Below are 10,658 nucleotides of genomic sequence, written 5' to 3'. Positions count from 1 at the left end.
ACCTCACATTTACATAGGTGATGATACACAAGTAGAGGTTGAAGGGAAAGGTTCAGTTGACATGGATGATGGAACATTTGAGAATGTTCTCTATGTTCCTAACTTGTCTACCAACCTTCTCTCCATCTACCAAATCACTCACTATGGGAATGGGAAAAAGGTTGAGTTTACACCAGATTCAGTTGTGGTAAAGGAACTTGATGATGATATCTTGGTAGCAGTGGGACAAGTCAATGACAACTCAAGGCTTTATTCATTCTCCCATTTTGTGCCAAGTTCGCCTTCTAGGGCCTTGCTTACTCATTCAAATTCAGAAAGTAAGCTATGGCATGAGCAGTTTGGTCACCTCAACTACCGCTATCTTCAGCAGCTAAGCACTAAAGACATGGTCACAAGTCTACCTTGAATCAGTTTTTTAGAGGGTGTATGTTCAGGTTGTTCCATGGGCAAGCATCCCGAAGAGAAGTTTGATAAAGGGAAAACTTGGAGAGCTTTGGAAGTTCTTCAACTTGTTCATAACGATGTAGCAGGTCCATTTCCAGCACCTTCATTTAGTAAGGCCCACTATGTTCTCACCTTCATTGATGACTACTCCCACTTCACTTGGGTCTACTTTTTCATTCATAAGAGTGAAGTATTTGACAGATTTTAGGACTTCAAGACTCGTGTGGAGAAGCAATCAGGGAAAGTGGTCAATATTCTTCGTACAGATAATGGAAGGGAATATGTGAACAAGAGACTTGAGGATTTTTGTACATTTGAGGGGATTGATCTTCAGCATTCTGTTGCATACACTCCACAGCAGAACGGGGTTGCAAAATGCAAGAATAGAACTCTCAAAGAAATGGCTAGCTGTATGATACATGCACATTCTCTTGATCTTGCTTTTTGGGTAGAGGCTATCAGTTGTGCCACACACATCCAGAATCGGGTTCCTCACAAAGCTTTGCAAGGTATTACTCCTTTTGAAGCTTGGGCTGGTAGGAAACCGATTGTGAGACATATCAGAGTCTTTGGGTGTCCAGCATGGGCTCGCATACCTCCGTAGAAATGCAAGGCATTGGAACCACAGAGTCGGCCTTGCATATTTGTTGGATATCTTGAGGGTGTTAAGGCATACAGATTGATGGATCCAGAGACACATGAGGTATTCATTGAGAGGAGTGTTCACTTTGAGGAAAGCTCTCCTAGCTTAGCCTCTCTACCTCCTCCACCTTCCTCCATTGTGGATAGTGATGTTAGTGATTCAGATGATGAGACTCCTTCAACTCCGACTTGCAGGGTAATACCTCCGCACGGTCCACTTGCAGTTGAGGAGCCTCATTCTCCACCTCCACCTAGACCTCGTTGGGCTCGATAGACACTTGAGTCCATGAGTTCTCTTGTTGGGGATCCTTCGGATACATGGAGAACTCGATCACAACATTAGGATCTTCCACATGCATTCATTGCTACCGCTTCCGATCCACAGACATTTAGGGAAGCATCAGTGGTTCCTAAGTGGGACCAAGCTAAGAAGGAAGAGTATAGTTCCTTAATGAGGAACAACACATGGGATCTAGTCCATCTCCCTAAGGGGAGAAAGGTGGTTCGATGTAAGTGGATCTATCAGACCAAGTTTGCATCGAATGGTAGTGTGGATAAGTATAAGGCTCGGCTTGTTGCGAAAGGTTTCTCGTAGGTTGCAGGTGTTGACTATACTGAGACCTTTGCACCCATAGCCAAGATGAACTCCATTCGTTTGACACTTGCTATTGCTGCAGCTCATGGTTGGGCTGTACATCAGATGGATGTGAAGAGTGCTTTTCTTCATGGTGATCTTGATGAGGAGATTTATATGGAGCAGCCACAGGGTTTCATCCAAGATACTTCCTTGGTTTTCATACTAAGGAAATCTCTCTATGACCTTAAGCAGGCCCCTAGGGCTTGGTACGCCAAGATGGATTCCTTTCTTCTCTCCGCAGGGTTCACCAGGTGTCATTCCAATCCGAATGTCTACATTTTGCGATAGGATGACTCTCACTTGATACTTGTGCTCTATGTTGATGACTTGATCATTATAGGGAGTACTTCATCCATCATTAGCAGGGTCAAATCTGCTTTGCATGACAGATTTGCTATGACTGACTTGGGTCTTTTGCACTACTTTCTCAGGATAGAGATTTCACAGTCACCTTCTGGGATTACACTATCACAGCCCAAGTATGCTCTTGATCTACTTGCATGTTTTCATATGGCTGATTGTAAGCCTACCCCAACTCCTTTTCTTTCAGGAGTCAAGCTTGAGGCTCAGTGTTCTTCTCCACCAGTTGATGCCACTTTGTATCGTTAGCTTGTGGGTAGTCTCATCTACTTGACTCATACACGCCCTGATATTTCATTTGCAGTTGGCATGGTTTCTCACTTCATGCAAGAACCACATGAGCTTCATTGGAAAGCTGCCAAACGCATCCTTCATTACATCTAGGGTACACATCACTATGGGATTCACTATGTAGCAGGCACAGGACTTCGCTTGGTTGGTTACACAGACTCCGATTGGGCTGGTGATCTTGATGATCGTAAGTCTACTTCTGGTTACAGTTTTCACCTTGGTTCGGGCCCCATTTGTTGGTAGAGCAAAAAGCAACATGCTATTGCTCTCTTGTCGACTGAGGCTGAGTATCGAGGCGCTGTTAACGTAGCAACTGAGACCATTTGGCTCCAGTAGATCCTCACAGAGTTTGGATTCACCACTCCACAGCCGACAGTTCTACACTGTGACAATCAAAGTGCTATTGTGATCTCGAAGAACCCGGTGCAACACCAGCGGACCAAACACATCGAGATTCATATGCACTATATTCGAGAGCTCATCCAGGAGCAGGTCATTGATTTGCAGTATTGTCCTACAACAGAGCAGGTTGCTAACATATTCACCAAACCTTTCACCGAGAGTAAGTTCCAGCAGTTGCGAGCTCTATTGGGGGTGTGGGATGTGTCATTAGGGGGGCTCAGCTGACTTCTCCTTCATCTCTTATAGGGGGGACTTTTTCCTCTTTGAGGTTTTGTCCTTCTTCTTTGAGAGTCTTTTGTACATTCATCTCTCTTTTGGGGGGGAGTTTTTTCCCACTGGGTTTTCTCCCTTTCTCTGTTTGTGAGAAATTGCATTGCATAGTTTTGCTTGCATTTGCATATTGTACATGGGTACCTATCATGGCCTCGTAGCCGGGACCCATCTTGCATTGTTCACTTGAATCTTCATTCCCCTAAGTTGCACTTAAGGGGGGGTGTTGGTGTAAATAAATATTCATTTTGGATATATTACAGTTACTTAAGTTAACTTAGGATAATGCATCTCTTCGTAGTTTGGATTTGAGACACTTAGGGAAGTGTGCACATAGGGATAGTGCTTGTAAGAGAAATTCCACCTTTTGCAGTCTTATTTTGCTGTTACACTCCACATTCGGTGGGTCATCCACCTCTTGTGGAATATTATATTATTTCTCCTACCTACCCTTAGTATTTCTTACCTACCCTTATTTCTCATTGAGCCACATGTCATATTTGTGTGCTCATACATCCATATGGCCTTGCCTATATAAGCAGGCCTATATTCATTGTATTGGTTAATCCAGTTGATCATTTGCATATTGATGAGAATACAGTTTGTTCTTGTCATTCTATTGTCTCTTTTTATGCTTTTCATTGTGCCCTTGATCTTGGCAAAATCCTACAGTTTTTGTATAATAAGATATCTACTTTCATCCACAAAGCTTCATTTATATGTAGCTTAATGATGATGGAAATTGCATGGTAGATATAATGATAATCCTATAAGCAATAAGTTGTAAAAAAATAAAAATAGAATAAATAGAATAATTTAAGATGAACTTAATATTTTTCTTCAAAATATCTATTGTTTTTAAAATAAAAAAATATTCTTTTACAACATCAACCAATCGCTATGTGTAGGTTGAAAGGGTATGATATGTGTAGGTTTGGGTGAAAGATTTGGGTGAAAGATTTTAGTTCATGTCATTTTTGTAACAAGGGAAGAGTTATGTGCAATAAAAGATGTGTTTATAGCAATAGGAACTTTAAAGTTCGTTATAATCGACATAATTTTAAATATTATAAACATTAGACATTCTGGTATTAACTAATGTTGCATATACTAGGTTGTTATTTTAGCCTTAATTGTTAGAGGAATGAAATTTTGGTTTTCTGTTTTAAATATAACTAGTTCTTGTTATGTGATGTCAACAGTTTGTGTGTTTTTTGAATGATGCAAAACAAGTTTTGGATGATTGCAATTATGGTGGTTGATGATGATATTTTGAATAATTTTTTTTTCCTTCAAACAAAATAAAGTGTGTGTTATTATGGTGATATGATCAAATTAGAAAATATGGTTATAAGATGGTTGATTCATGTTGTGTTATGTTGATGCAAAGATTTTTAAGGGTTTTACAATGAACAAGGGTTTGGTAGATAAAGACTATTTCTTATATTTTTTTACTGAATGCAAACATTTCCATAAGGATCAAAGAGTTATAATAGAGTTGTGATTGTAAAGCTTTTTCAAAGATGGTTTGATAATTTAAAAAGTTGTAAAGCGGAGACTTGTTCTCTAAGACAAACAATTTGTGGATGATTTTATATATGGCGGGATATAATAAATTCTTTAAATGGAAATAGAGTAATCCTCCATAATATTCTCTTTATGAATGTGTAAGGAGTGGGTGCTTCTACACACAAATGTGAGTTGGTACACATAAAGCCATTGTGGCATTATTCATAGTGAGGGTTTGGTTAGTGAGACCATAAATTTTAACCATTTAGGTTTACCCAAAGAGGCCTAATATAATCCTTTTCATAGTGTTTTTTCACCCTTTAAGGGTTTTGCAATCAAATATCAGTGGTATGTGTATTGCATTTGTGTCATGGCAATATTGATTAATGTATACATTCTCTTGATATTGTTGATTTCTTGTTGATTAAGTGAGATTAATTGTTTTAAAGACCACTGGTTCACCCGCCCCACCCCCCCCCTTTTAGTGATCTAGATTATTCCAACAAGTGGTATCTGAGCTAGTTCCTTGTAAAAGGTTTATCAATATTAGGTTGATCTTGGTAGGGAATACTTGTTGTTATGCACAAAAGGGTTCTTCATTTGCAAAAGGACCTCAACTTGATGGAAATGATCATGCTTTCTAAAATATTAGAATTCAAACCCACTTGGTCTCTCTAGGTGTTGAAGTATGGAGTTTAGTTGTTAGTGGTTATACTATTCCTCCCACTATACCTATTGATCTTGATGGAAAATGGGCATTTGAAACTGATGCTAGGTAAAAGCATTCTATACTATGTGGTCTATCTAAATATGTCCTTTTAAAAAATCTGCACTGTAAGTCATCAAAAGAGGTTTGGGATATGTTGAATGATATATATCATGGCAATACTAGACTGAATCCGGCTAAAGTTAAAAATTTTAGAGAAAATTTTGAGGGGATATAAATGAGTGAGGAGGAGAAGATAGTAGATTACCTACTCAGAGTGGATGAAACAGTAAATGTCACTCATGGTCTTAGAGAAGAGATAGATGATTAAGATGTTGTCAATAAGGTCTTAAGATCTTTTCCATCCATCCATGACAAAAAAATATCTGCAATAGAAGAAACAAGGGATATAAATAATTATACAATGAATGACTTACAAGGTGCATTTACAGTGTATGAAATAAGAGCTTGTAAAGAAGAGTCTTCAAATAGAGACACAACATTCAAAGTTGACAAAAAGGATAAAGAAGCTTCTTTAGACTTTGAAGACATAGAAATAAAATAATCTTATCTTGCAAGAAAACTAAAGAAAGTTTAGGGAAGCATAAAGGAAAAATTCCATTCAAATATTTTAATTATGGGAAAATAGGACACTTCATAGTCAAATGTTCTTATTGTGAATCTAATGAAGATGAAGACAACCTTCAAAGACAAGGTAAGAAGAATTTTTTCAATGTTACAATAAAGTTCTCATCTAAAAAGAACAATAATTTATATGTTTATGTTTCTAATAGTATCTCTAAAGACGCTAACAATGAAGCAAGAGAAGTTTTGTTTATGACAATAGAAAGTTCAAATGCAGATCAAGAAATTGATTATGAGATAGATAGTGAATCAAAACTGATAGATGTTGACCTTGATGGTGAATTGCTTGGTACCCTTAAGGATATAAAGAGGTTAAAGAAGGAGGCTTGCATACAAAAAGATCTAGCCATATGACTAGATATATAATAGTTTAACAATTTTACAACCCGTTTACGGGATATTTTAGGCCCCTAATAAACATACAGTATGGTCAGTGAGCCAAAGTAAATTATAATAGAAATTTGAAGGCGAAGAAACTTTCATTTATAAAAGTGACCAACAGTTTATGTTCAAAAGTCATCCCACATTCACAAACAAGTCCATGCAGATACTGTAAGCAATTGGGTTCCTTTCCACCCCATCGTTATGGCAGATCCATTGGCATCAAGACTATAACATTCTCCGTGAGGAAATTCTTTCAGCAATAATCTGGCCTGATACCAAGCTTGATAACTGAAGCTCATCTCCTTCAATCCCTTTTGTCCGAAATAACATCTCCACACATCAGTTTTAACATGTCTAACTCTCCTATCGTTCATCTCACAGGCTACCAGATTCCTTAACGTTTTCCCACAGAATACTTCTTCATACATGACCCTTCGAGTATCATGTCTATCCGGCAATATGACATCCAAGTAGTCAAACCAAGTGCTGCAAAAGAAAAGCACCTCAACAAATCTATTCTCGAAACGAGGTGAGTTGTGGTCAGCTTCAACTTCAATATTCACCATTATCCGAGGCCTTAATTTCACTATAACATCCACCAGATTATCTAGAAGATTCCGTTTATATAACAGACTACTGAAAGCATAGGGAGCATACACTGCAACAACCTCCCCAGGTTTAACGTTGAACATACCTTGTTGAATCTCCTCCATACTTGAGATCTCCACCATCCTGTAGATAAACGGAATCTTCAAGGACTGGGCGACCTCGTGAAGTCTTCTTCCGCCCTCTATCAGATTTTCTATATCTTTTCCAACTGCTGTGATCCTCAGAAGCTTAATCGGATAGGAAGAACTTCTCAGCGCAAGGCTCTGCATCAGCACTGACCATTGGGACCCATTGCGAATCTCCAGATCTATCAAATGAATTTTGCTATCATTTCGCGCTGCGTCTAAGATTGCTTGCACAGACGTGAATTGCAGCAGTCTCACATACGGGATAATATTAGTAGCAAAAGCTCCCAGGTCATTCAATTCGGTTTTATTATAACCAGCTTGGAAATTGTAGGTAGGAACGATGACATCTTTTAGAAAATTACTCAACTCGTAGCGTGTCTCGCGTTCGATTCTATCCTCTAGCGCCCCGGAGAAATAATAGCAGAGCCTCTGTATAGGGTTTCCCCACTGCAAAGAGAAGGTACGGCAACTCATCAACACCCTGGCTGCTTGATCATATTGCTTGTTCCTCATCATCTCTGCACATGTGAACAGCAGATGAACAGATTCAACACTCTGCTGGTCTTCTGGTGCGACAGAAAGAATATCAAAGAAAGAATCCAAGCCTCCACAGTCAAAGACTTTTATGTACCGTGAGCTCGCCATTTTTATGATTTCTTGCGACGACAGAAGCTTTGTCTCTGTGGGCATCTTGCTTTCGAAATTAGACTGCAGCATGGAAAAGTCAGACTGTGGCAATGAAAATTCCTCTAACCAATCTGACTTTTTAAAATCAGGGTCCATTTTATTTAGCACCGTCTGATCGGCCAAGTAGATATTTGAACAAGGGATATTTATCGCCTCCACCTGCTGTTCAATTAGTAGTAAAATATTGCCAACACCTATGATATAAATCCATGATAGATTTAATAGTGTTCGTAGTTAACGAGATGCATAGGAGGTGCGAGGAATAACTGGCCATTGAATACATACAAGCCGGAAGTATAATGTTTCATTAGATTTTGACTAATTTGTTTTTAAATAATAGTTTTTAGAGTCAACTTTACATAGAAGCGGGAAGTACAATGTTTCATTAGATTTTGACTAATTTGTTTTTAAATAATAGTCTTGAATAAGATAAAATTGTTTCTAAAAGCTTATGAAATAATTTATAGGTCATATATTTCTATATATATATATATATATATATATATATATATATATATTTCTATTAAAAATAGTACAAAAAATATTACAACAAGATTATATCTGCAATCTGACAGCAGCATCAAAATAAGAAAATGGAGAAAAGTTGTCCCTAAACTATCAACTATATTATCAACCTGATATACACATTACATTGCTTTACATATCAAAATGGATTAGCTTCGAAAGTCTAAGAGTATAAATATAAAGAACACTTAATCTAAAAAGGTCATCAAGAATCTCGTGACCCGATGATGTTGTTGCTACATTCAACATGATCAATCTCATATGTCCCTAGTGGAGGATCAACTGCTGGAGGGACATTCACTGTACCTTCCTAGCTTGGTGCATCTACTGCTTTAGTCTCTTTGTTCTTTTCTTTAATCCCATCCTTATCAATTCCATTATCCTTGATAAACTGGTTCAAAATATCAAGCTCCTTTAGGTACACCATATCTCTGTAGGTATTGAAATAGTGGGCTAACTGAATGTCTGATTTGTAAATAAGAACAGCTCCTTCTTGAACAAGCATCATTAATATTCTTTTAGGTATTTCAAGTACGACAGATGCTTGCATCATTATGAGGTAATGTGTGAGTTTAATGTTAAACTCAGTAAGCACTCTCCTCTTAGTCTGGAAAACATCCTCATTTCTCTATTTCCAAAGGAATCATAAGACCTCGATAGAAAACACAACCCAAAATAGAGGATAAGACAAAACCAATAGCAAGTTTATTGAGCAACATAATCCACCTAAAACAAGCCTTTTTGGATTCAAGGGATTGGTGCCACATCAAATCAAGAACAAAATGCCATTTAGAATCTGGCCATTGAAGTTTCCAGCACTGGTTTAACCAATTCAGAATGCATCAGTCCTCCCTCAACATATTATATAGCTATTTAGTGAAAACATCAAATAAATTATTGCCATCTTGCCGCTTAAGTTGCCTGAGAAATGAATCAGTGTGTAAGACCTCACTAGGAAAGAGAATGCTAGTGGCCTTAACAATCAAGGAATATGTTTTCTTGTGGGATGGAGGGATCCCATACTTAGCCTTCAAATCCTCCCAAGAGCCAAGATGGTTATCAATCAGCACATCCTTAGTAAGCGAGATACCAAGAGAATCCCAATCCTTAGCATAGAAGCCTTGGGTGAGAGCAAGGGGTTTGTTATTCATATGAACACCCCACCACAGAGTATGTAGGAGGACCTCCAACTGCACCCTTGGAGCACAATAATCTTCAGACCTGAGTCCATGCTTTCCATAATGAGGCAAATATACTGGAATCAGAAACCATGATTTCAATGTCCCCCATGAGCATGTCACAAAAGGAAACGAATTTCCATTCTTGACCTTTTCTAATGGAAAATCTCAAGATGTTATTTCTAACTAATAAATTTCAGGGCTCATTACCCTATAAGGCCTTCAAGATCCACTTGGATGCAAGAGTAGTCCCAATCCTCCCAACTTCTTGGGCATGCAACACCAGTCCCAATTAACAAAATGTCTCTTTTCTTACCCCAATCCATTAGACCAAATAAAATCCCTCATAATCCTGTCTAATTTATTAATCAGATAATTGGCAAAGATTCAAGAAGAAGAATAATAAATAGTGTGAGTAGCTAATACTTTCTGAACCACCTAGACTCTGCCAGCTAGAGAAAGGAGATGTGTTTTCCATTTAATATGTTTCTTTTCAACTTTGGAGCAGACCCACATCCACATATCTTTTGTAGAAGGAGAGATAGAAAAGGGTATCCATAGATAGTTGACAATAGTTCAGGGCCCAGCCCACACCCATCCTTAGACAACAATCCAATTAGGGGTTGATTCAGACCAACCAAGAATAGTGGACTTGTGAGGAGCCACATTTGCCCCAGATGCCAAGAAAAAGAAATTAGTTCTATCCAATACATAATAAAAAATTTCTTAGAGATTTCCAAGAAAATAGTAGTATCATCAACAAATTGACCATTAATTAACTCATCCTGATTGAGGAGAATAATACCTTTCACTAGAGGTCCTAAAGATGAAGCTCTGAGAATATAGAACAAAGAATCTGCTACAATAACAAACAAGGTAGGTGCAATTAGGCACCCTTACCTGATGAAAAACCTTAAGAAAATAGGATCAAATAAGTCTCCATTTACATCAATGGTTGTAGATGAGTCTTTAAACAAAATGTTAATCCATTTACAAAAGTATGGAGGAAAGACAAATGCTTTGAGCATGCCAAGAACAAAGGGCCACTCAATCCTATCATAAGCCTTCTCAAAATCCAACAGGATCATAGTAAAGTTTTGTCCATCCTCTTTGGCCCAATTTAGAGCTTCCTAGCTAGTGATCCGATTTTCAAGAATCTATCTCCCTTTGATGAATTATGTTTGGGTAACTGAAATAATGTTACTTAATAAGCCAACAATCCTTCTAGCAAGGGTTTTTGC

At 38.0% G+C, this 10,658-nt stretch overlaps 1 protein-coding gene across 1 annotated transcript; it reads right to left on the bottom strand.

Annotated features, from left to right (window-relative positions):
• Positions 1-6,433: 6,433 nt before the first annotated feature.
• On the bottom strand, positions 6,434-7,810 carry LOC131027269 (GRAS family protein RAM1-like). The gene has a single exon (XM_057957284.2). The coding sequence runs from the start codon at positions 7,808-7,810 to the stop codon at positions 6,434-6,436; it is 1,377 nt and encodes a 458-aa protein (XP_057813267.2).
• Positions 7,811-10,658: the final 2,848 nt, after the last annotated feature.

This window comes from Cryptomeria japonica, chromosome 4 (assembly GCF_030272615.1).
Source record: "Cryptomeria japonica chromosome 4, Sugi_1.0, whole genome shotgun sequence".
NCBI lineage: Eukaryota > Viridiplantae > Streptophyta > Pinopsida > Cupressales > Cupressaceae > Cryptomeria > Cryptomeria japonica.
The sequence above is the reverse complement of the archived record's forward strand: the minus strand, read 5'-3'. Positions and strand labels throughout refer to the sequence as shown.

Excerpts from the sequence above, each read along its gene's own strand:
- LOC131027269 (XM_057957284.2), bottom strand. The coding sequence starts at position 7,810 with ATGGACCCTGATTTTAAAAAGTCAGATTGGTTAGAGGAATTTTCATTG.